This window comes from Hyalella azteca, unplaced genomic scaffold (assembly GCF_000764305.2).
Source record: "Hyalella azteca isolate HAZT.00-mixed unplaced genomic scaffold, Hazt_2.0.2 contig3451, whole genome shotgun sequence".
Lineage (NCBI taxonomy): Eukaryota > Metazoa > Arthropoda > Malacostraca > Amphipoda > Hyalellidae > Hyalella > Hyalella azteca.
The window spans coordinates 164,233-192,026 of record NW_025933700.1 but is presented as its reverse complement, the minus strand read 5'-3'; the positions used below and the strand labels follow the sequence as shown (position 1 = coordinate 192,026).

General features: G+C 41.1%; 1 protein-coding gene across 1 annotated transcript in view; it reads right to left on the bottom strand.

The window, feature by feature from the left end:
• The window catches only part of LOC108678922 (metalloprotease TIKI2), a 53,440-nt gene extending 26,155 nt beyond the window's left edge, over nucleotides 1-27,285 (bottom strand). Inside the window, exons 1-4 of the mRNA XM_018167418.2 lie at nucleotides 26,460-27,285; nucleotides 20,224-20,286; nucleotides 9,390-9,602; nucleotides 1,020-1,173 (exon numbers count right to left, since the gene is read on the bottom strand). Coding sequence (XP_018022907.1) covers nucleotides 1,020-1,173; nucleotides 9,390-9,602; nucleotides 20,224-20,286; nucleotides 26,460-26,495 — 466 coding nt within the window. The 5' untranslated portion in view covers nucleotides 26,496-27,285. The remainder of the gene's footprint in view (nucleotides 1-1,019; nucleotides 1,174-9,389; nucleotides 9,603-20,223; nucleotides 20,287-26,459) is intronic.
• Nucleotides 27,286-27,794: the final 509 nt, after the last annotated feature.

Here is a 27,794-nt window from a genome sequence, read left to right as displayed (position 1 = left end):
GATCAAGCACGAAGCGCGATCAAGCACGAAGCGCGATCAAGCACGAAGCGCGATCAAGCACGAAGTGCGATCAAGCACGAAGCGCGATCAAGCACGAAGCGCGATCAAGCACGAAGCGCAATCAAGCACGGAGCGCGATCCAATATGAAGCGAGATCAAGCATGAAACGCGATCAATCATGAAGCTTGATCAAGCATGAAGCACGATCCAGCATGAAGCGAGTTCCAGCATAGAGCGTGATCATGCAGGTACCGGAATACGCGATCAAGCAAGAAGCGCGATCAAGCATGAAGCGCGATCAAGCATGAAGCACGATCCAGCATGAAGCGAGTTCCAGCATAGAGCGCGATCCAGCATAGAGCGCGATCCAGCATGAAGCGCACACAAGCATGAAGCGCGATCCAGAACAAAGCGCGATTGCTTTACGTTGATCGATCATTTGATTGCATTTATGAACGTGTCCAATCAAAAAATAGAAAGAAAAGAACCTATGAAATTTCGACACAAATCCCTTCCAGATCATTGCAATGTCGGCGTTGAGCTCCCTGCTTTCTGATTTTTGTCGATCCAAGAATTATTACTCCATAATTCAAGCTGAGATTCACTGTACCGTGCATACGTAAAAAAAACTATAGACAACATGAACTAATAAATCTTTAAAAAGTCCATAGCGTTTAAAACAGAGAGAACTGAACCGCTGTCACATATTACATTCATGATATTTATACATTTGTGTTATACCAGGAATGAAGTACGGTTCTAGGCTTAGCCAACGGCCATACCACGTTGAAAGCACCGCTTCTCGTCGTTCTAGTTTTAGCTATAAAAAATAATTTATGCCTATTTACAAAACAAATAATTTATAACAGTAGAAGATAGTTGGCAACGTCTGTGCCATTTATCGATTCTACTACGACATGCAGCACCCAGCAGTGATGTTATTAAATATGTGTTTTTAGAGTTCCACATAACCCATACAACTCCAGGTACGTTATCAGCACCCAGCAAGCAGAACTCACCTGTGATGGCATCAAAGAGGTAGTTGGCATAGGCCCATCGCGATGTGTTGTCGGGGGGCGTGAGCCAGTGCGGCATCTGAGACCTGATGTAACTCAGGTGGCTCCTGAGCCGCGCGTACAGCTCGCCGGGCAGCACGTCTGCTAGAGATTTGCCCTGTACAAAAGAACGATACGTTATCGCAGGGCATTTGATTAGTGGCTAACCCCATCAAACAATTTTTAATTACCGACTAAGGAGTAGGTCTGTAGGAATTTAGTGTATAATCAATCGTCATTAGATCATTGAGCTGGTTCGGTTGCAGCGGCATCGTCCTTTAGCTGGTTTCTGTACAAAAATAACATTCAAACAAAAGGAAATTTTGGAATGAAACTAGGGAATTGCGATCAGTCGAACGTCATTTAGCAACAGTATTTTCCAACAACCTTCTTAGAGTTTGTAGAATTTTTTTCGTTCATGCATCTTCCACAACAGAATTCGTAACCAACAGAATAAATGAATATTGGTGTTACGTACGTTCAGTTGAGTTACATTGACTAGTAACATCAGTTACTGAACTAATAACTAATCAGTAACGGACCCTAACTAGTCAGTCACGGAAGCAAGCACAAGCCTTCACCTTATATACATACATTCCCTGCACAATACAAGAAAAAGCCACTCAAGTTTTGTATTATTCTTCTTCTGATTTATTATATAACGGTTAAAATTACTCACTTTACTAGGCTTGCTTAACTTACGGGCGTTAAAAATAGCGAGCAAAAACAACAGATAACGTTTGATACTCCAAGCCTGTGTTGACTCAAGTGTTTCATTTGCTTCATAAACTTGTTCTTACATCATAAACAATTATTCAGACAAATCTCAGCTATGGAGGGACCATGACTTTAACCACCGTTAATAGACAAATGATTTTTAATTAAATTAAAATCTAAAAAGCTTAATAGAATCAGAAGGTACATAAATTACTTGAAAATTAATAATGACTGTATATTGAACGGCTTTAAAATAGATAAATAATATATTATGAAGAGGTTTTCTGCAAATGATGGCAGAGTAACTGGGCAAGAAAGAAGGCAGGAAGAAGCGAAGTGTGAATTGGGCGAGACGGCAAGACGCAGGCGTCTTGACAGGTCGTGTCTTATCGCGCATCTGGCATCGTGGTGCTGATAGTGATGAGGGGAGATGAGGGTGGGGGGTTACGCGAGTGAGGAGGTGGGGGAGGATGAGGGATTATGAGGCTAAGAGATGGGATACAATCATACAAGTGCACTGAAGGTGGGCAGTGAAGGGATGTGTGTGTTCACTGAGGGGAAGTGTGGGCTCTGAGAGGAAGTGTTGGCACTGAGGGGAAGTGTTGGCCCTGAGGGGAAGTGTGGGCACTGAGGGGAAGCGTGGGCACTAAGGGGAAGTGTGGGCACTGAAGGTGGGCAACAAGGGGATGAGTGGGCACTAATGGGATATAATGATGAGATATTAAATAAATGCGACTCTTATATTCATTTGAATATTTTATGCAACTTTTTTGGTGCATCGTTTTGAGCTTCATTTGCCGTGTTTAATACATGATCGGTGCAATAGTCACCCAATTTTGTCTAAAGTAGAAGAATTAACTTATAAATGTTGTCAACTGAAGACAATTGAAGCGCCGTAGCGGCACATTTTGCTCGTCATGTCAACCCAAGGCTCTGCTGGTGACGTTGCAAAGGCTGATTTTCGACTTATCGAGGTTTCTAGATGATGTACTTCAGAGACATGAGAAATTTTGATAATCGCAAAACTTCATTTTGTATTCTTAATATCGCAACCATTGGCGAACCTTACTCTAATCAGCACTTCCTGCAGCTTCAACTTTTTCTCAAAAAGGTAACTTATCTACTTCATTACCTATCCTTATTTTGTTTGAGTAGCTATACGTGTAAATACTTATCTTATACACCTAAACTTCAACTCCTTAATTCAACAATTTCGATTGAAAAAATAATTAGTATCATACTATTTTGCTTAAAATCAGTTCTATCAGGTAATTCGGCTTGAAATAATTTGAGATAATACCGGCACACTACCCTGGCATATAGCTTAATTTTTAGCGCATTTTCTCATTTATGGAAAAAAGGCGCTATTATGCTCGTCGTGTCCGTCCGTCCGTGACTTCACGGTCGGACGGACGAGAAAATGCGCTCTCTGTCACTCACTGCAGTGAGTACTGATCTAATTTTTTGACATGTTTTTGTCTAGCGATATTCTGTCTTCCCAGATTCTGTCATGAGGATATACCGTCTCTGTACTGCTATTCTTCTCTTGCTGCATCGTCATTAAATGAAAGCTCTGTGAGTTATTTTATTGCATGAGCTTTGCGAAGAACACCAGCAGTTGCTTGCCAGAAGTCAGCCTCCTTGTCAGTGAAGATACAATGCCTTGGCAACATTTTGGAGGGCAATGTTCTAACTCGAGAATAAAATCACGTACCTCGCATTGCACTAAATAGCAGCTGAATTTTCTTACAATATCCCGTCAAACCTAGACGAATATAGCAAAGTTATGATATCAGATCTCCTTCAACAGCACAACAAAGCTATAAGGAAAATCTATAACTATATCGAACACATTCACAGTGTGTAAAAAACATAAGCTAATTTAACCACTGGTACAAATCCAAAGTAATCTCGCATAATATTTAACATTTAATTAACACTTATCGCTTCATTACTCAACTGTGAGTGACTCAACTCCTTCACTCACGCCACCCACTACCACCACTCAATTCATTTTACCTCCTCAACTCATCCACTCCCGCCGCCACTCACGCCGCCACTCACGCCGCCACTCACGCTGCCACTCCCGCCACCCACACCCCAGTATAAATGAGCATCGGTCACTCCACATCTCAGGCGGGCAGGTCGGACGGCACGGCAGAGCGGGCGACCCGCAGCGCCCCGGTCTCCCCGGTCACAGGGCGGGACGGCGCGCGGCGCTGGATCGCTTAGGCCTACGAGTGCGAGCAGCAGAAGCTGAAGCAGCGGTGCCTATAACGGCAGCAACAACAGCATATTTAACGGAGGTTTTGATAGTACTAGACAGAGACCAAATAAAGCGTGTCAATGTAAGTAGCAGCAACAGCAGCAAGTGGCTACAAGGCGTGAAACCCCTCAACAGAAAAGCATCAACTGAAGCGCAACCAACAAAAGTAACAGCTTAAAATAATGATAATAGAGATAACAGTGGCGGAGAGTGATACCAAAGACTTCTAGAAGTAACATTTCAGGTACTGTTATTTCTCTACAAAGTTCAGGAAAATTCTATATTATATCATCGATTCCCGCGGAGCTTCTGGTTTTCTCCTCTTGATTGACTTTCAGCTTAAAACCATCATGACATGGTCCTTAGAACCATCATGACATGGTTCTTAATTAGAACCCCATGCATGCCGAGCAAGCACCGAGGTTGCAACCATCAAATAATAGAAATTGAATAAAGCACAACACAAGCCCGAAAGGAATTCTTTCCTCCTGCTTGTGCTATTCAAAAATACTCATGTGAGCAAGAAGTTTATAATTACCCATGAAATGCACTTGAAATTAGCTATGAAGTAATAATAGAGTGGTTGATCATCAATACTATATTAATCATCAATAATAACAGAGAGCATCAATTAAAAGAACACAGCGTCCTAATCAATAGACACAATAGAGCTCGTGGTTGTCGAAGATTTGAGAATTTGATTTAATTAAGTGAAAGATAAAACCAAATATTCGTGAATGAAACTATCTCAACACTCAAAGTCAGAAAAAAAGAGTAATAATTTGCTGAATAGTGAATAAGAATAAGAATAGTGAATTTCTGAATAAAAGAATAATTTGCTGTAGTGCAAGCCGTATGCGATGACCTATAACTGCTTGTGAGCCATCATTCTCGCTCCTCAGTATTATTTTCTAACGTCCTGATAGACAGCTAATATACAATTATCCTTGCTTCTCGCATTGCCAAACTACACCAGAATAATATGCGTTTAAAAATTAATTTTTAAAGACAACACTTCCAAAGAATCCAGTGTCTCCAATCTCACAAATGTACAACGAATTTCTCATTTATGCACTATACAGCATCATGAGCAGAGCACTATACAGCATCATGAGCAGCGCACTATACAGCATCATGAGCAGAGCACTATATAGCACCGTCATACCAGTCAGCGCGTAGATTTATAGCATCATGAGCAGCGCACTATATAGCACCGTCATACCAGTCAGCGCGTAGATTTATAGCACAAACAGAGCTGTTTACCGCACGCAGGGAGCGATCCTCGGGCATCTCCCCTCGTCGGAATGAGTCAGGCCATTGAAAACGAACAAAAGGGAAGAGACGGCCGATTTATCAAGTGGCGAGTGCCTTCACGATCATGACTCAATAAGACTACAATACGATCATCACTGAGTCCGCTCCCAGGCCTATAAATACTTGTCACGATTTCTATAGACTGCACAGCTGTCACACGATGGTGTATAAAGATTATGTAAGGAGTAGACCAAATTTTGGCAGTGCAGTGTTTGGTGGAGTGCGCAGTGCAGGAGAAAGACGTACGAGTGAAACGTGACATATAAATAACGTAACATTTTCACTCAACATTGTGCGAAATTTAGACGCAGAATTTACTTGTTTATTGAATGATATGCGCTCACTTCGAGAAGAAAAAATGAAATTCAATGCACCTACGATCGATAAGAACAAAATTTATTCAACCTAAAAGTTGAAAACCTAACACAACATGAAACATATATTCGCGGACAGATAAATATTTTACTTGTCTCTCAGACAACACCAATGGCAGTGAATTGATGCCGAACCAGAAAGTTGGCACAGTCCTCAGCTTTGGCGTCTTGATGCGCTCGACGCACTTCAGTTGACATACTGAGTTCTGTGCCTTTATTTTTACGGCATGCATACACATGTCAAGTGCACAGCGGCACAGCCTTTATATGCATGACTCTTGTATAGCGTATAAATACGTAGCGTTTTAATGAAGTGCACACACAGCAGTGACACGTGTACAACACTGCAGTTGCTGTGAAACGGAAACGTTTAATAAAAATATGTTCAATCTAACAATCCGCGAGACAGTGAAACAACAGTTATAAAAAAGATGGTTCGAAGTTATATAAAGATTGTTTGAAGAATACCAGTTTCTTATAAGTATGTCCTGCCAACGGTCAGACGCTCACTAGCTGTTGAATTTAATTTCGTAACCAACATCATCACACAGAAGAATATTTGCCGTGCACTATTATACGATGTCGTGTACTATACGACGGCAGAGTCCAACAAACTATATTAGGTGATCACACAAACTTGTGGACTCCATTAAGACAACCGTGATGTGAATCTTTGCTTGGCATCGATACGTTATCAAGCTATTCACGATGACAATAAAATATAGTCAGAAATTTTCATTATAAATCCAACTAGTGTGATCATAAATGCAAAATGAAATGGTTACGTCTTCAAGACCGACTCAATTAACCCAATCTGTGTGCACAATAAAAAATTAAATTACTAAGAACGGTAACGTCTACGTAATAATGAGGCACTAAATGTTTATTCGGAATCACATAGGAGTGCCGCTATCTTATCAGGACATTACCGCTGCGAGAGGCGATCTGTACGCTAGGCCGACGACAGCAGCACGCGACATGCGCACTGCGCAGCCTCAAGCCGCTATATCGAGTCCCGCCAAACGAAGTTTAAGTTTAGTCGTCAGCTCCTAAATTAAAGTTGAATAGTTCACACACAACAGGGATATAGTGTTATTTTATCCTGAAGAAGGGTTATTCGATCACAAGTGAACAACAAAATCGTAACTTGGATCTTCATTTTATTTGGTTTTATAGAAAAATCATAGCAATTATTATGAAGATCAGACAACTCCTTAAATGCAACTCCCTAGCTGAACGCAAAACATTTAGCCACATTTTCATGAAGCATAATATGCTGAGCTTGTTTTATACCATACAAACTGCTTAAGCTAATCAAACAAGATAGATTAATTAAAATAAATCGCTCATATCACCGTAACTCGTAAAGGATGCGGTTCGAGCTTGAGGTAGATTCTGAAGTTTAATATTAAGCAAATAGGTATTAAGCACTAGAAATTCAAGACGGCTCGGACAAATTGATGGCCGGACTCGTGGCCGGTCTCACGGCCAATCTCCAAATTCAGTGATCAAGGAATATCTCCCAAACTAATGAACGCAGCTCGATAAAACTTGGAACACGTATTCATTAGGGCCTAACGGTGATGTTTTGCTCATGAAAAAATTTTAAATTTCACCTTCATTCGGGAGTTGTATGGCGATACAGGCCGAAATTCGCAGTTAACAAAGAATTTCTTCCAATCTACTGAACAGATTCGAACGAAATTTTAAATATAAATTCCTAACTACCAAACTGAGATTTATAGCTCGTGAAAATTTATTAGAGTCGGAGTTATGTTCTGCACGTGTTGTGTACAAATCGTCAAACAAACGTACGAACTTCTGACTTCGACTTCGCGGACTGCCGCCCCCCCTACTGCCTCTTTCTTCCTCACTGCCCCCCCCAGATCTTCCCACCGCACCCAGGGGGGGCGATATCGCCCACTTTTGGAACCACTGCTTTAGCCTTTCGTCAGTCGCTTCAGCAATCACTTGTTTCACCGCACTGTAATTTTTTCTTTGCACTCAAGCATCTTTATGCCGACCTCTTCAAAGATCTTATTATCTCTTCAATAAATCCCCGTTTTCTTTTTCGCAGTAATTGAATGATAGTTTTCATTATTTCCGTTCTGTTTAATCTAAACTGCGGTTAAAATTTTTAGATGTTCTATCTCATAACGGTATTCGTGTTCTGAAAAAACAACGGCAACCGTCCGCCAACTCTCATCTGCCAGAACTTTCGAACAGCCGGCGTCCTATGAATGAAATCCATCACAACCTACAGCCGTCTACGCTTCCTCCTACTCCACCGGCCACCGAGCTGCAGGGAGCTGCCATACCTCCCTCCTAGCCATCGAGCTGCAGGGAGCTGCCATACCTTCCTCCTTGCCATCGAGCTGCAGGGAGCTGCCATACCTTCCTCCTTGCCATCGAGCTGCAGGGAGCTGCCTGATCTCCCCCTTATCCTCCGAGCTGCACGGAGCTCCCTCATCTCCCCCTTATCCACCGAGCTGCAGGGAGCTCCCTCATCTCCCCCTTATCCACCGAGCTGCAGGGAGCTCCCTCATCTCCCCCTTATCCACCGAGCTGCAAGGAGCTCCCTCATCTCCCCCTTAGCCACCGAGCTGCAAGGAGCTCCCTCATCTCCCCCTTAGCCACCGAGCTGCAAGGAGCTCCCTCATCTCCCTCCTAGCCACCGAGCTGCAGGGAGCTCCCCCACCTCCCCCAGAAGGATAATGTAATCAGTCGATGTGTCGTCGGTGATTGTGACAGAGCGAAGTCAAGGTACCGCGTCTACAGAGAGCAACAAGCTGGACAAGTCTCAGCCGCGCCTCAATACTAGAATTTCAACTGGTAAAGCGCAGAGGAGATTTGATGCAAGCACCACTAACGGAAGATAAACAGAAAAAATATCACAACGTTCACGACCGCACAACTTTAAATTTGAAGGCAGGTCCGGTTGACGCTTAGTGATGTTTTGATGCTTCGTAAATTACGTTATTTGTGATAAAATCTACGATAACGTATCAAATGAGAACGAAGTTTTATAACTAAATGTTGTCTAAGTTTTACTAAGAGCATATTGCTGTATGTTATTCTACGTGTAACTCACAGTACGTATAAAAAGGCAATACCCTGTGCCGTGTACAAGGGCAGAAGCGAAGGAGAGCCACGGCAGATATAATATGGAAGACAAACACCAGAAGTGGAAGTTAGAGGCTCACTTGTGTGAGTTTGGAGGGGAGTTGGAGGACTAGCACTTCTGACTGCGCACAATCAACTTCTAAGGAATCTATAGCTTGAGTTTCTCAGTAGTCGGTCTCTAGTCTTACATAGAATGATGTATTTAAACGGCTGGCATATAATCACGTTTATCTTAAGCAACGTTGATTGGCATTAAATAGTCACAGCAGATAATTCACTCCACACTGGAAATGAATTACCACAGCAGCAATTCATGAGGAATGCAGCTCAGTATAACAGGCTGTGCACTCGTAACTTTACTCCCAGAACAGCGGTAAATAAACTTACCCGAGGCAGAAACACTCTCTCGGAAAATGAAGTAATTTATGTACCTATTTAAGAAGTCAAGAGTATCCGAAAAGTTGCAGCCGTTTTCAGCGAGAGACCAAACGAGCACTCAAATTAAATGAACAAGATTTAAATTCGGTAGTTAGGTGTGACCTGGGGCAGCAGCTGGCAGGTGGTGAGGGCGGTGATGGTGGCAGGGTCGGTGAGGGCGAGCTCGAACATGACGTTGTCGCTCATCTCGAAGGCTTTCTTGGTGTTGTACGGCACGTGCTCCCAAACACGTGTGTATGGTACGTGAATTGTGCCGAAAAAATACGACGGTGGATCTTGCTTCACCATCCATAAGAACGATCCGTCCTCGTCACCCTGCAAGAAGATAGGCACAAAAAATCAGTTGTGCACACACAACTTCCTTAAAAAACTAATTCTTGCGCTGAACGAATGTATAGTTTAAAATATTTAATGCTAATGTTTCATGTTAAAAAATAAACATTGCATTCACAAAAGGACCAGAAAGAGATTCTCAATGAGGTGCGAACAACAACATTTGTATGCATCATTGCGCTGTTATCGACAAGAACGGCGTCTTTATCGTAAAAACTATCAGTACAGCGACACCACAATTAAATTATCGCCATATACTGACAGGCTGGAGTGCCACCCGTCACCCAGAAATGGCGATAATAAGTTACACTTGCACTTCTTATCGACGCTTCATGCACATGGAACCTCAAGTCTCATCCAATGCTGGAACTGAGCTCAAGAAAAACGAAGATTTGCAAACAAACTGGCAGCACGGGAGCTGCTTCCTGGAACTGCTGATGAACGCTTGGTGAAAGTGCTACGGGCAAGCGCCCGACGAACGATGTGTGAACGATTTGGGGAAGTCGTACATATATACGACTTGCTTGCGATGATTTATTACAAGCAAGCCTTAGCCCTCTATAAAATAAGGCACGTAATTAATACTGTTAATTAAAGATAATTGGGTAGACTTTTAAAAGTTAATTGGGTTTTAGACTTTTCAGTATAGCTTTGTCGCCTGACATCTGAAAATATTCATTACGTAGACTAATTTTGCGGATATGCATTGGAGGTTATCATTGGCATAAAGCGTTATTAGTCAGAATAAAGAGTTCAATGGGTATAAGAAGTTACTCGGCATACATCGCAAAAGTAGGAAAAAGAATTTGCAGTCATCATAAGGTGTTGAAATCCGCACAAAGAGAGACAGTCGGCATACGGGTATACTGTCGGCACGAGTAGGTACAGTCGGTAGGAGGAGGTACAGTCGGCAAGATGAGCTACAGTTATACAAGATCATGTACAGTCGGCATGAGGAGTATTGTTCGCCTCCAGGCCTTATGCTCAGCGAGAACTGCAGTTGTGTAGATGTGATGCATCTCGGTGGAGGTTGGAGGGGAGGGGTGCCGTCCGGGAAGGGAGGGAGCAGCAACAACAAAGGCGCTGATGCGAACTGAAAACTTTGAGTGCGCCTGCCATCAAAGGCAGCGCTTGACAATCCGAGGGCGATCTAGTCGAGCTGCATAGGAGGACAGGGGAAGAAGTCGCTCATTGTTAGCGGTCTCGCTGAGGTTGGGTCGCGTGAAGAAGTCATTAGACTCTCGCGTCAGATCTTTCGAGGGCTCATGCAGAGCATCAAACGAATGCAGCCGCCGTACCAAGTCACAGAGCAAACAAGGACCACGCCAGGCAAGCCCCTTTGACCTATGACCTATATTTGCAAGTTATGTACACAAATCGCCTCTGTAATGAAAGTTCATATATTCCATTAAAAAAATAAGCTTGAAGCAAATGCTACGTGATTCGCTTGGGGCTTTCATGGAGTCATGTTTGTAAGTGTGCTCTTGTTACCGTCACGGATCTGAAATTTCAGCGTAGTCAGCAATCAAACCTAATCTAAGCTTATATTTCTCCTTAAGCGGATACGGAGTCGAATTAAGACAGTTAGGTGATAGCAGCTTGTTAACAATACAGTTAGCTTAATGAGGAAAGGATATAACGTGGTTACACGCAGTCTAATCAAACCATTATCAGAGAGCATACTAAATATATTGCTTCTAAAGTCTTCAAATTGGGGGAAACAGCACGTTTAATCGAATCAGAAAGGCGACTTAATCACGCACACCAGCGGCTGCAAATACATTTGCTGATATGGAGAGCAATTACGGGTAAACGATGCGAGTTTTTATAAAGAAGGTATGCGCAGGACTGATCAGATGATCAGAAGGAAGATGACATCATTAGGGCGAGACAAGAGCACGTAGCAGCGAGACGAGAGCTGCTTCAGAAGCTCTCGTCTCGGGGCTTCAGCGAGTTAGTGAAGCAACGCCTCGATCGTCTCTTGTTCTGATGGTTAGTAACTGATTCATCATACAATCAACGACTGAATACTGCCGAACTATCTACACAGATTAGCTTCGTATTTCATAATGCCAGATGTGTGAGTCGAATTGCCTACTTACAAGTAATCAATAGTCAAAACTCCGACTTCTTAAAATTTTCCAGGCATATTATTCATGAAGATCAAATCAAATAAACTGCACAAGATTCGGCGATGTAAGAGGTTTAGAAACACAAGCAAACTTGGTAGGCGGTAAAGCGTTTAACATCGACAAGAACACGAGAAAGAGAAGAAACTGTAAATGACTGAATAAATCATGATCGAGCAAAACTCGACACAGATGAATTAGTTACAAGGAAAAAAAATATTATAAGACCAATATATATATATATATATATTGAATATTGAAGATAGACAACTAACATATTTATAAGATCAAATGAGCCATATGACTGAATAAACACTATGAGATATTTTTTAATTGTTTGTCGATATCGGAGGATCAATGATGGCAAAAGGAAATCATACAATCAGAAGTCACGGCAAGACTAGTCAGTAACTTTACGTCCTTTAATCCTATATGATGCACACTAAACTTCTTTAACAATTCTTTAACGCGTGCCGTAGGGGGCTAAATGGACTACGATGTTCGTTGCGAAGGATGTAGTACTATGGCAAATAGTTTAAGAAATGTTGATAAGTATAGTGAAAATGCATTAGCAGGTTTCATTATATTCCTCTCAGTAACATCATTATTATTAACTCTTATTTACAAGAGTGAGACTTGGGAATAATCCTTAAAAAAATAGAGAAAAATATATCTGCGTTCATTTTAGCATTTCAGCTGGCATGCGTGGCGTACTTCGGCATCAAAGACGCGCGACTCGCGTAATTAAACTTCATCAGGAAATGTTGAGGAGCTGCGTAAACTCACGGCTTCTAATTAGCCCATTTGGCAACAACCTCAAGCTCTTGAAGGCCACGAAAACCCGAATGTTTTCATGAAGAAACCGAGACGCGCGAACAAACTCCGTTTCGCCTTCATCCAACGCACTCATTAATTTGGATGCCTGGTGCCGTTCATTGCCATTCCTCAACCGCGTTATTTACACAACTCTTCCGAAAAGTCTTAAATTTGCTGAAGTTTTTTTTCTTTTTGGTATTAGAGTTAGAGGAATTAGCGTGAATTACGAGACTTGAGTCACTTAATCAGTCTATTTATATAGAAGTTAAATTTCTTTTTCAAATGGCTTGCTCATAAATTCACGAGCTCACAAAATACAAATAAAAACTATTTTTCAAGCAACTGTTGTAGAACTGAAAACAACAGGCGACAAAATTATGCAGACAATCTGATGATGAAAAGGGAAAGAAGTCGTATGTGCGTATCGTTCTACAACAGCACGCACTTACTCAGAGTCGATGCAACTATAGGCAAGCGATCACATTACGAAGTAAAGTCTAGAACAACAAAAGTAGTCAAGTAAGCAACCTTGGAAGCGGATTTTTTCTGCAAAAGGCAGGAATGCGGTTGAGCGAGACAATGCTGGGCGGAGCGGTGCACATAAGATGCACGGCACAATCTCAGGAAGAATCACAGCTTATGATGCCTGTAATATGAAGGTCTTGATGGCGAGCACGACACGTGCTGTCTCTCCTCGTTAACTTAACAATTCCATCCTCGAAGAACTCTAAAAACATTATAAATGTCACGGTGGATCTGGTGATGAAATTGCAAGCACGGTCAGAAGAATTTCAAATGAAAGTTTAATTACCAATTTCAAATTGGGTTTCCATTCATGCAAGGATGAACGACTGCTGACAGACATTCTCTTTATTGATTTTTTACGTAGATTCAGAACCCAAATTCCTTAAAAATATTGAACCTTAAACAAGTAAAATTGACTTTCGTTACAACTTAAGAAATTTCTTTTCTCCTCACCATCACAGATTTTGAAGTCGCTGCCGCAAAACTTGGATAACGTTTAGGAAGCCGGCCGCTCAATGACCCCTTAATGCCTCCCCAAGATAAGACAACATACGAGGGGAAGAAGGGGAAGAGTTCATGAGCTCTGAAGCGCAGAGGCCAGCTGATGAGCCAATGGAATTTCTTATCAGCCAGATAATTGCAACCTAGACTGCTGGTTACTCTGATTCGATGCGAGTGGCTTTATTTCACAAAATTTGTTATCAAAACACTCAGAATATAAAGAACTGCGGATAGAATTCAAACCATGAGAATAAAAAATAAAATCCTGCACAGCATATGTGTGCTTTGCATGCTCCCTAGAAGAAGTACTTTCAAAGAACATAAATAATCTCATTAGTTCCCTGTAAAGTCGATTTGAGCTTTGAACGGACTCGGGAGCCTCGGCAATGAAGAGAACCAAAAAGTTGGCTCGATAACGATCGTAACGACCGTTTCTTGGGAATCGGCAAGAGGGTTGACACTTATCGCTGATTCGAGCATTCGACTAACTTATTGAGTCGGCAAGAGCGCTTGTAGTCCCAGCAATATATTTTGTGGGTAAACCTCAAGCCTGACGCACGATGCTTCGACCATAATCCACCGCTTGTCCTGCTCCCATAAAACCAAGCGAGAGAGCAATAACAATCTTCCTCGTCGTAAATTAGTGACACAAACAGAGCTCAGCACGCTGTATTACCCTGTGGTATTTCGACTACACCCACAATTTAATTGGACATCAGAGCATCTTCTGAGCCAGGAAGAGGCTTCAAGGAGAGACGCGATCTAAAAAGAATTATGAAGGAAATATAACATGCAAAAAGATCTGCGAGTGACTGACACTTCATGACAACTCAATTAATAGTGCAGGTTTGCAGTTTTTTACGTTAAATAGATATTAGTCGAAAAAATATAAATCTGTAGAAAAATGATACTCGTATGATAAAAAGCCGTTCCTTATTCAGCGGTTTACATACAAGTAATCCTAGGGTAACATAACTTTTTTTCAAGCAAATATTTTGATATGCAATTTAAGGCTCACACATACACGAAGAACAAAAAATCGAATTTAAATTATATTCAATTAAAAGTTTATTTAAATTTTCTTGTACAGGTCGGATGAGATACACATAGACAAAAATATATATTAGGTTTTGAATCAGCATATTTACGCTGAATTGATTTAAACGGATTGCGTTTCTCATTTTTGGTTAAAAACTGTCTTTTTGGTTAAAAACTGTCATTTTGGTTTATAACTTTATAGAACATAAATATATTCCTCACAATGAAAAACATCGCAGCATATAGTTAAGGTAGAAAATTTTAAAAAGGTAATTTGATTCATGAAAGAAATTTTCTTTTTTCGCGGCTAACACTCAAGAATAGGTTAACTCTGATATTTCAAGAGCATCGCATCTTTCACTCGGCATTCACATTCACCGCCCGTTAGTGTCAACAAAATGAAAATAGATGAAACATGACGCGAAATGAATGAGTTCCAACTTTACAGGAAAACCATAAAATTTACTTAGCTTTATTTACCCCGCGTCTCAACTCTTTTTAACGCATTTTCTCATTTATAGAAAAAAATATAACTCAGTACTCTCTGCAGTGAGTGACAGAGAGCGCATTTTCTCGTCAACGAAAACGTGAAGTCACGGACGGACAGACAGACGGACATGGCGAGCACAATGGTGTGTTCTTTGGAAAATGCATTCCATTGCATTTTCCGTAAATGAGAAAATGCGCTAAAAAGGCGCTATTGTGCTCATCATGTCCGTCCGTCCGTCCGTGACTTCACGGACGGACGGACGCGAAAATGCGCTCTGTAACTCACTGCAGCGAGTATTGATCTAATTTTTTGTTTTTCGTACACACACTTTCGATAACAAAACCACTTCACTTTTTTTTGCCATATCATTTTATGCCAACAGAACAAACACGCGCATCTTTCAATAGATATAAAAAAACGAATTGCTATTGTGCTTCCAAGTTCGTTAAAAATTGCATCTGTATGATCTATATCAGTCAGTAATCAGTAAATCCGACTTTTTTACGGCTTAGAACAACGCAAATCATCCAAGTGCGACGGTAATATTCTATTTACTGTACGCAAAAGCTACCATGATTGCAGAGAGAGAGAGAAGGTAAATATCGACATGACGAATGAGGCGAGCAGTGAGCAGGTTGTCACCAGAACGGTAGTTAAGGTAGCCGTACTACCTCATCATCATGTCAATGTGTGAGAAGCAGCGGTGCACTTCACCTCGCCCTACCCATACATTGACGGGCATTCCATTGCAGCCAAATAGGGTAGAGGTACAGCTGGGTATTTTTTTATTTTTTGATCGATACGTTGGATGAATTCTATATCAACATTCTTTCTCGTACGAACAGTTCAGCTGCCTGCTTTAGACCGACAAGACAGAAACACGAAAGTATTCCGACTTGGAAAAGCTCGAACATTTCAGGTAATTTTCACCAGCACATGCGGAAGAGAATCTGAATAACTGTAATTTCTGTTACTGGTCAATTCAAGAGTATAAAATCAATATGGGTAGAATATCTACCTACTGGAGTAGAAAAATTGTTTAGGCAATGAGAAGCTATCTTATAAATGCCTTTTGTTGTCGATTCAAGTCGGTCTTCAATCATATTCTGTTCAAGTGTCAACCGTCAAATTTTGGTAAACATTTTCACAGATGCCGACAGACATCTACTTAACGTATGCAAAATATAACAAGCATACTTAAATTGATAAAAAATATAAACCATTATATTATCTCACATGATTATTTCTTATTTATAGGGCATCCACATTGTAAACTTAGTTTCTTAATTTTGGGACTCAGGAAAAGACCGTCTCATTTAAAGTGTGATCTTTTCACGTTTCTTAAAACGAATTTATGCAATAATAGTCTGCAGATCGTAGAAACAGCCGAATTGATATTTCGGAGAGACAAGCAAAATAAAAGAATAAAATATTCATCCCGGAATTATCAGAGAAAACACGTTCGGTAATTTTTTTACCTATCGTGCGTACCCTCAGGCAGATATGCTATATAATTACCTGACATTAGATAACAGAACTCAGATAACAGCAACAGTTTACACTTGGAATGCGCATAAAAAATAAATTCTGTGCTTTTACAAGCTCTACTCCAAGCGGGCGAAATTCGAACCTCAAAAGACGAAGATGGAGAAAGTCACGACGAAGAACAATACATGACAAGAACCACACGACTCACGCGAAGAACCGAACACGATGAGACTGACGAGGTCTCAATGGGTGACACAGTGGCCGCTGTCACCGCAGTGAAGCCTTTCAAGACGAACGCTGTCCTTGTCGCATGGGGAGCTAGCGATCGCATGACGAACAAAAACGATCAAGTGACAGCGACACCCAACGCCTGCTGGTGTTTGTGTGTTCTTTGCTGCTACGAGAACTCGTTTCAAATGATATCTACAGGAAAAATTATTACGAACAATAGACAACGAGTGACAGCGACTATCAACGGAAGTCTGAATCAATTCCCTTATAATTATTGTAATTTTCAGATGCAGAATTAGGTCCATATGCCACATCTAAGAAATTTTGTATTTGTTAATACAGATTATTTTTATTTAAATAGACATTTTTCATTACCATTAGCAGCGTTGTTGTTATAGTAAGGCAAAATTACGTGGAACATGATTGAGTTTTGTATTTTATTTCCCGAGATTCATTCTATTGGAAGCAGAGTGCATGGAATTGATTGGTTTAGAAGCAGAGTGCAATCGAACAGTGGAATTGATTGGTTTTGATGTTGCAGGTGAACATGCCCATAAAGATGAGGCTTAGTAGAGTTTCACTTCAGATAACTCGAACAAATCCTTCGTTATTCGTCGCACTTTCTCTTCCCTCAATGACATCGTTATTTTCACGTAAGTTCAAACAACTGCCAGGAAAAGCATTACAACTTTGAACAAACATTTAGGAATTAAAACCAGTGAATAACATAAATTTATTTATTAAAATTGCAGTAAATGCGAGAACTACTTTAAGTCAGCAAAACGGTGATAAAATATTTCCGTTCTAATTAATTAGAGCGATGTAAGAGAAATTCGAAAAAATTGTCCTTAACGTTTATACAAATTTCAAGATTCAGCACGATCGCTCAGAAGTAGGTCTACATATCTAATTATATTAGTGAATTCTCCACAAAATTAATTACCTTTTATATTGACCGAGCGCAGCCATCTCTCCTTGCTATTCTTACCATGCAGGATCATGAACTGAAACTAGCCGAGGTCAAGGAGTCATAGAGCCTCGATCATCACGAGAATGTTAGGCGGTGCGGAAGAACCATCAGCAGAGATCTCGGCTTTCCATTGCAAGTTTTTGAAACTCAAGTAAAAGATATACACGAAAAAACAACGTTCATAAATTCAATATCCAATCGCTTAATTTGCATAGCACAGCACTTAGCGCATAGCAGGAGATTACGTAGCAATGCCTATTTTAAAGCCTTGCAGAATTTAAGAAGGCAAAACCTGTTCCAGCAAGAGGGGATAAATGCTCTCATAAGCATTCGAATACGACACAAAGATTACCTACTAAGTGGCATGCCCTATCATAATTTATAGTGAGAGCATTTTCTTAATATCTATTGATCAATATTAGGGTATATAAGTGTTCCTAATTATTGCCTAGAAAGATATGCTGCGCAGAAGAGCCCCAAAAGCTGAATGTCTTGAGAAATGCACAAGCATTGCCGTTCTCTTAATTGTGTGATTTACATGCATTCATGCTTTAAAATTGGCCTGGAGACGATGGAAGTTTTCCAAAGAGACCTTTTCCTGTGGCATTTAACGAAAAATAAAGTATAGGATCGAACAGCGGAATTGATTAGAGTTTTGATGTTGCAGGTGAACGTGTCCATAAAGATGAGGCTTAGCAGAGTTTCACTTCAGGTAACACGAACAAAGAATGACAGAATGTGAAGCTTCTGGAACAAATATTCTGGAACAAACAATGATATGAATAAAGAATACGTTTGACCTTTTCAAAACCTCAGTGCAGGGTTCGAAATTTTTTCAAAACACTGGTCGCGAAAAAACCAAATAGACTGAAATTCATCGGAAAATCTATTATTTAAAACAATGAAAGCAAGTAGATAGTACGATTAAGATGAATGTTAACATATTTACCGAGATGCAACTTTCAACAACCGCTCACGAGGTAGCACTGAGACTCGTGCCCATGACGTTTATTGTGTTCAATCTTAGCTCGATAGTACGTGGATATAACCTGTACTGGTGTTCAGGTTCAGCGCGTGGAACGCATGCTTGGTTTAATTGTGTAATATGTTTAGCGCACAGCACTAAACAAATAGTGACACTAAACAAATAGCGATAGACTTGTGACACTAACATGTCATTTATTTTAGCGATTGACGGAGTTGATAGTCAGTCAACTCTAAGTAGAAGAACGCAGTAAAAAACATTCGCAGCATGTATGATGTAACTAGAATATTTAGCAATAATATTCAGGATTTCTTTTGTAAGCAAGGAAGAAAAGAAATGAAACAGTAGCAATAGGTATAGATTGGGAAAGCGGGCTGTTGCTTATCCGTTGCAGCGTGCGACGTTACTCTGTTCTGCTCGCGATTCCTGGCAGACTTCGGTGTAGCGAAAGTTTGCACCTGAAGAGGTATGGGTCTACTATTATATTATTTGTCCTATTGTATGTTCTAAAGTTTCGTATTGCTAACTTTAGCTTTCGTACTGCAATATGATTGAAGATTAGAGGAAACGCGATTCAGTATTAAAATTTGAACTTAAATGGACTTAATTTCTTTGTAGGGAGGCCACATATCCGCCGCTCCTGCGCTCTGTAAATTTTGTGATCGCATTAATTAAATTTAATATTCTTACAATCTTGCTAGTATTCAGTTCCAGTTCAGTCGCCCATATGTGTTCCGTTCTTTGATAACATTTTTTTTATGAAAGCCATTGATTATAGAATAGACCTCGCAAACCAAGATTATCACACAGCACATAGCGCCGCACGCTGCAGAGGACATTAATTGCGCAGCTCATGGCGCAGCACATGGCGCAGCACATGGCGCAGCACATGGCACAGCACATCACGCAGCACGTGGCACAGCACATCACGCAGCACATGGCGCAGCACGTCACGCAGCACATGGCGCAGCACATGGCACAACACATCACGCAGCACATGGCGCAGCACGTCACGCAGCACATGGCGCAGCACATCACTCAGCACATGACGCAGAACGTCACGCAGCACATGGCGCAGCACATGGCACAACACATCACGCAGCACGTCACGCAGCACATGGCGCAGCACATGGCGCAGCACATCACTCAGCACATGACGCAGAACGTACGTCACGCAGCACATGGCGCAGAAAATGGCGCAGCACATGGCACAACACATGGCGCAGCACATCACGCAGCACATGACGCAGAACGTGCAGCACACAGCGCAGCACACAGCGCAGCAACAGCGCAGCAACAGCGCAGCACACAGCGCAGCACACAGCGCAGCACACAGCGCAGCACACAGCGCAGCACACAGCGCAGCACACAGCGCAGCACACAGCGCAGCAACAGCGCAGCACACAGCGCAGCAACAGCGCAGTACTCACAGGCAAGTCTGCGCAGAACTGCGGCCGCTGGTGACGCCGGCCCAGACTGCAGCCAACGAACGCCTGCAAAAATATTCAGATGATATTCGAGGACATTCAAATGGCATGCAATCAAAAACATGAACAAAACTCCAATAAATTTATTACCATAACATTGGACGAAAAACATGCTTGTATTAAAAATTTTGGATTTAATACAATTATTTTTAAGTATTATATTAATTTAATTAAAACTCATACAGAGAAAGTAATGAATCATTCATCATTGGATGAGTGGTAGGTCAAACTCATACGATTATAAGCAAAAGGATTAAAATAATTTACCACTATTTAATTAATCGACATTCAAATGAATACTAGATAAATACACTTGTAGAAATAAATTAATGCCTATCTAAAACTTTTTACTTGCAATAAAAGTTGACTTCACTCTAAAAGTAAACGAGACTCGGACATTATCCACAATAAAGGACGAATAAAATCTTTTACAATACTATATTGTGAGACAGATTAAACCCGCAGTCAATGTTTCAACTCAGGTCGATGGCCATTTTATTCGCTGCTTGAACTTGTGAACACGAAAAAAAATACTTGGAACTTCAACGCAAATATGTGGCCGCCAACCATGCCACTGATCTAACCCTTAACTGGTGGACGATAATTCATCGATGATTGCCTGTGATGAAACGGCGCACCGCTACCTCAACCACACAATCATACTCGTGCCGGGAGGCCTCATCTCGTCTTGTCGCTAGTCCTTAAAAAATCTCACTACATTTTTGCGACTATATGTAACAAAAAATAAATATAAGTAGCCCCAATCTAGCTAAATGTGAATTAAAATCGTTATTGGTGCTCCTGCGTCATTTTATGCATCCGGGCTCAGACTTGAGGTGCTCACGTCGAGCGCAGGCACGGAAGCACATCAAGCAGCTTTCGTGTAGAGTTCTGCTTCTAAATATTTACAAGCAGACGGCACGAGCGGCCGTCGTACTAGACCTGTAACTTGGCTATTCGCGATACGAGCTCGCACGTACTTTTAGCTATGAATTAGTATCATACACATCATGCACGTGAACTCGGCTTGAGACACGGAGATTTGCGATGCAAAAACAAACTTTTAGAGCACCGGGAGCTCGCTACGTTGCTACAGATATATTGAATTTAAATATAATAATGTATGGAAGACGTCGCGGCCGATTGGTTCCTCAAACTGGCATCCCTTTGTTTTATATTTTTATTCTGATGAGATATTTAGAAAGTTATATATTTAATGTGCTCTCTGCACATTATATATTTTATAATTTATGAGATTCGACCGTTGAAATGTGAGCTCATTTGAACCTAGAGCAAAAGTTATAAATTTCAGGAATTTGATTGCATTAATTAGGAATTTACAGTGCTAAATAATCTCGTAAATGATTCAATTAAAAGCCTGTTCATCTAAGTAACGCTCGATTTCGTCCTCTTCAGTGACCGGCATCGAAAGTTGAATTGTGTCAAATACCACGAACGTGCGTTCCAGCAAGCATCATAAGTTGCGTTCACAAACGAAATAATAACAAAATTCAGCCATTAATATAAAAATAGGGACAAAGGAAACAATAAAGTCAGAACCTTAGTAAAAAACAAAGCGGAAATTCACAACTTGCGGAAAGGATAACTGCATGAAAGAATCTCCATTCAATTCAAGATATCTGAACTACATCGAAGGAAACGTCGCTAACTCGATTCCCCAACGTAATAGTCTTATTATAACGGACCAAAAAAAGACATGCAGATCAGCCTTGAAGACTATCTAACAATAGACGCGCTAATCTCATGGAGAGTATAAGGCCTGGTAGAGCGTCTCGTCAAGAATGACCAAAAACAGACAGTTTTGGAAGGTCTCTGACTCGCAGTGACCTTTGTAACTCACTGAGTATTTAAGCTCTCGAACAAAACACAAGAGAAAAAACACATCAGTGAGCCCATCGTAGCATTAAAAGGGAGGAAGAATGTCGTGTGGTTGGATCGATGGCATCCTAATGTTGCATGGAAGTGCGCAGAAGAAGCGTTTAGTGCGGTGCGCTATCGTCTAGTGACAAGCTCGACATTTTCTTGCCAAATTAGATAAAAACTTTTATAAAATCAGAATCAGATTTAACCAATTGTAATGTTCATTTCAAATACAGCGTCAATGTGATTATATTAGCTTTATGTGGCGTTATTCATAATTAGTAACATGCAAATAAATAGTAATGAGCTATTAGTCGATGTGGAGAACTTTAAATAAATTGGACAAACTGCGTAGAAAATTTCATTCAATCAACAAAAATCACAGAACAATCTCGTTTCAAAAGCACATAGGGAAATTATTTTTCGTTATATAATATATGTGATTGGATATTATCAGAATTTGTCCCTTCGCACTTGAATTAGCAGATACAAAAATTAACGAGACGGCTCTCACACATAGCACTCTTGATCAGTTCAAGCACCTCAACTATTGACATGAAGTACTGTGAGGCTACTGCCTTGACACAGGCGCTCTATAGAGGAGTGGGGGGCCGCTGCAACAAGGCCACCTACTGCCCGCACCACACCTGCTCATACAACACGGTCGTGAAAACATCGTCGGTGGCGAGTGACTACCGAACGGTACAGCCTATAGCTGGCGCACCCTGCGCGATCCCTAACATTTTTTAGAATCATTTAAACTTATGCGCATATGATTATAAGTGAATAAGAACAAGCAAGTTTGGCAATAAATTTAGGCTTGACAAAAAATGGAGATTCACACAGACTCGGGATGTGACGAAGTTTTGGAGACTAAAATTTCAACCTCCTGTAAAAATTCTGATCCGCCAGTTATACTTAACACATTATAATGGAACTGATGTCCGTGACAAATAGTGCGAGCCACCAGCATTTAAATTTGCTAAATGGAATTTACAGCAGGCCGTTCGTGCGTCAAGAAGATTGTTTAGCAGGTCGTCAAGGACGAATAGTAGGTCGCTCAGTACGTCCTTAAGATCGTCAGGCAGGTCGTCCAGAACAAACAGTAGGATATCCAGCACCTCCAGCAAGCCGTCCAGTCCAGCAGGCCCAGTGATTGTCCCGCGACTTACGAGGCGCAGGCACGCGCGTGTCGCGAAGTTCGGCGCTGTCGCTAAAAATGACAAATGCAACACGCAAGCTGGCACCCTCACCCACTCTTTGCCCTCCCCTCCGCTCGTCTAAAACAATTCATTATCGGGGCACGTTCTTACACATGATTACTCTTCTTAAATCTTTGATACTCGCGCGCAAAATTTCACAGGGACTATTTAGATGTAGAAATTACTTTTACGTGAAAAGAATATTAATCAGAGAAAATAAATCGAGAAACGAGCAACGTTTTCCTTTCTAATCAAACGTCGAAGGAAGTCAAATTGGTAAATTTTTCCTAGAACTTAAGCGTTTACAACCGAAAGAAACAGTGAATTTACGTAAGCTTTATCGCACCATAAAGCATTTCACTTGCCAACACAAGTGATGAAGTCGTCCAAAGTTGGCAATGGCAGATGAAAACTTGCAGAGCCCCGGACTGAGTTCTTCACCAAAGCTCTCTCACCCGGATCAGCTTATAACGACTAAGCAGAAACTCTCATGTCTATGTTATATTGTTTTTAACCAGTAATCATTCCATTTTTAGATACAATGTCGATTTGAGATCATTAAAACCTCTTAATCGCGAAAATAATCTTGAAAAATTCAGCCTAGCGTGCAGGTCCGTATTTAACCAGAGTCGGAGCCGGAGCCGGTGGCGTGTCGAGCGTCCGTAAGGAGACGCGTTTAGGCGCTACAAGACTCACCAGCGAGCAAGAATAACACGGAACGCGATCATGAGGCCGCCGGCATGAAATATCAGGGCAATAGAGGACATTTATTACGGGTTCCTCATATGGCCGACATGGTTGCACAAGCCATCCTGAGATTGGCTAGTTGTGCGCCTATAATCAAAGAATTTCAGGCATGGGAATAGCGTCCTCCATTTTTCATGGCTAAGAAAGGAGACAAATGACGTGTCTGAAAAACCAATTCCTAAACATAGTTCTTTGACTTAGATGGTTAAGAAGTGAGGTAATATTCTTGAGCAACTCATTCCCTAACTCCGTCTTCCATCTCAGATGAAAAGGAAGCGAGACAACTCTCCTAAACAACTCATTCCTATATAATCACCATACTCCGAAAACGTGTTTAACGGCAATAAAGCGCCACGAATTGAGCCAACATTTCAGGAAATCCAGATTCCATGATCTACATGCGTTTTCAAAATCACTAAATATGAGCTAACTGGAAAGTCCTCTGCCATGTTACTACTCTCCTTTACACTACAATTGAATTAGAAGAAAATCCGTTTTGACAAAGGTGACGCGTAGACCAACAAAATTCTTGTATTAAAGACCATACCAAACACGCACAGTCCCTGAGAAGCCACAGACCACAGCTCAGTCCATCAGTCTGGCTCTGCCACCAACAAAAGAAACGAAGGCGAACGGATATTTTCTTCATGAGGCCTCAGTCCATCAAATGATGAAGCGCTGGCACTTCATTACATCGCGACAGCGCCGGCCTCTTGTGTAGCTCCCCACATCATGAAGGTCGGAACCTACTTCTGTGCTTAGACATGTTTTAGAATTGCCTCATCATCCGACTGCTCATCAAATATCCTTCCTACCAAGTTTCCACTCGGGACTCAAGCAAACCCATTTTGTCATTCATAAATCCTTCATACTTGACGGGGAACATTGAGCAGTTAGATGCGTACTATGTGCCTTGGTATAAACTACTCCTAGCAACAAGAAAAAATACATCATCAAGCATAAGGGTCTTGTTTGAAATCTAGAAGATTCCGGATTTCAATGCGAACTTCATATTGCACGTAGTCATTGATGCACGTTGCCCAAAAATCTCAGCACCAACTTGGAAAATTTTATTTCCAAAAAAAGTTACAGTAATTAATAGTCGAAGCTTTTTCATACATGTTAGAAGAGTACCCTCACTTCAATATGAAATGAAATTAGCCGCTTGTAAATAGAAATATATTCGTTCAGTATTCGCGGTAGTTTTGAACTAAACTGAAAATAAGAAAGGATCAGACCATCGACAACCATTGACATAGAAAGAATCAGCGCATTCCAGGCCATAAATAATTCCTTCATGATTGGTGGCCTACAGGCCTCAGAAACACTACTGAAATTAACGAAACTGCTCCGTAAATTTTTCATCGTGCGGTTAGCTTAGGTAATGTCAGTTTAAGCCAAGTTATAATAAAGCTATAATGACAAGTTTGATGCAGTGAAATAGAAGTTTATTAAAATAAAATGAGAAGCTCTCCAGACTTTGAACATGATTGTCAATGTCGATGACTTCGTGGTACAAAAAAAAAATTAAGTTATGTTTACATCCGAGATTATCGTTATTTTTAGAGCTTCATAGAAGCAGTTCCACTAATAGTGTCATTAGTTCCCGGCTCATGATGCTGCGTAGATAGTAATTGAGAAGCCACTAGCTGATTCGACGCGGTCAACCACCAACTCAAGACCATCCGAGACAATGCAGGGCAACTGCCCCGTTTCAGTAGGCGGCGAGATTCGGGTAGGCTAACTATGCTGAATACTGCGTTTGATTAGAGCTTACATTTTACGAAGAGATTATAACATCAAAGTGAGCAGTAAACGAACCAACTCTAACGAAACACACGCGCATGAATAACTCTCGCCATAATCTAACGAAAGGATGGTTGGGTAAAATTACTCGATGTGCACAGCAAAGCTGCAGCAAATCTCAGTCACATTACATTCTACAAATTATTGGGCATTCGAACTCTACCTGAACGTTCAGTATTTTATGTCACTAAAAGGAAGTATATAAATTTAGGATCAGTACTCGCAAAATGAATGTTCTTTTAACGAAAGTCGGGTAACTCGAAAAGTTCCAAAACATCAGCAAAATATAAAAAGAAAGTCTATTTTCAAATTATTAGATCAAATGCATGCACACTTGTTCACAATTAACCCTCATAAATTCCACCCTGCTTGAACTTCAGAGAGATTGCGTTTTTCACATACTCGAACAGAAATCAATTTTTAAATCTGCTGAAGATTAGGGTTACTCGTGACGTGCTGCTAATTGGTTAGGTAGATGGCGTATGTCAAATTGTCACAACCATGTCGAGTTATTGTCGACTGTTGCTCCGAGCAACAACTTACCGTCACTAGCAGGAGAAGCAAGGTTCTGCCAGCCATGTTGATATACTATAGCAAATCTTGGCTGGCTTATCGATGGCCAAATAAATTGTCGGCCGCCAACCGCCGATACAGGCTCTTCTTTGCTGTTTCTACCATCCACTCGTCAAGCAATTTTTCCTAGGGATGCTTTTAGTTCAGCAGCTCCACAAGATCTTTGATTTACACAATCACTCGACAGCGATACCAAAAACATGGCTGGAGCATCGATTCTTGCAAGTGCGAAACGATAAAATTTCGAAACACAAACTTATTCAAGGCAAAATAATTCGATTTGTCCATGACTCACAAGTTCACAACGGCTACAATCGATAATCCTTCATCTCGTGCACTGAAGTCGACAGAACATTACTGTGAAGTGTGATTAGGACTCAGTGTGGCTGTAGCGACTGCATCTACGCAAATGTTAAGAAAACAGCGCCAGTCATGAGGTGAGAGTGATGATGACATTCGTGGCGTCGTGCAGTATGACTTCAGCAACGCGTGCCTAATTGCGCCGAGCAATTTTCTATTTTTTGTCCCGTCAGTTCACAATATGGAGAGGAAAAGTCAAGGCTGCTAAGATCATACAACGTTTGTTTAGTTCCTTTCAAATAATCAAGTTGATCATCCACACTTTAAGATAAAGACAACGAAGCATGACTGCAAATCAGTCTAGAGACAAGCCGATGAACTCAAAGTTTCCTCACGATAAGCCTACACTCTTAACGCTGATGACAGGTGACACGTGGTCACTGAAGCACGCAGCTGCTTTAACGACGACCATCCACCCTCACTTCTTGAAGCGCACTGAGCGGAAAATCAGAGAGGCAGAGGCAGTGCTGAGGCACAGCTCGACAGGCGAGCCGCTTGGCTAGAATGGCAGCGCTCAACTTCCAACTTGCTCTTCATTTACACTAGTTTGCCCAAACCATTTCATGGTGGCTCATTTGCGCGGCAAAAAACGCTAATAAAGAACGTAATGGTAAATGATGGCTGCCTTGAGCGCTCGATGGATTAAGATTGAAAAAAAACTCAAGTCGACGAGCACTCGTACATATTTTGCGCAGACTGAAATATACAGCCTATAAGATAGTGCTAGGTTGATCGAAATAGGTTTCACATGGCAGTCAATGATATCAGAACGCAACACAGCCAATTTAGCACCTCCCATTATAAGTTTTGGAACGCTACGCTGGAATTGAGTGCTTACTTAAGGCAACGAAAGATCAATTTTTTATTATTGACATTGTACGTCAAATGTTGTCTGTCAATATAAGGGGCGTATGATTTTATAATTGAAACCTTGATAGTCACCAC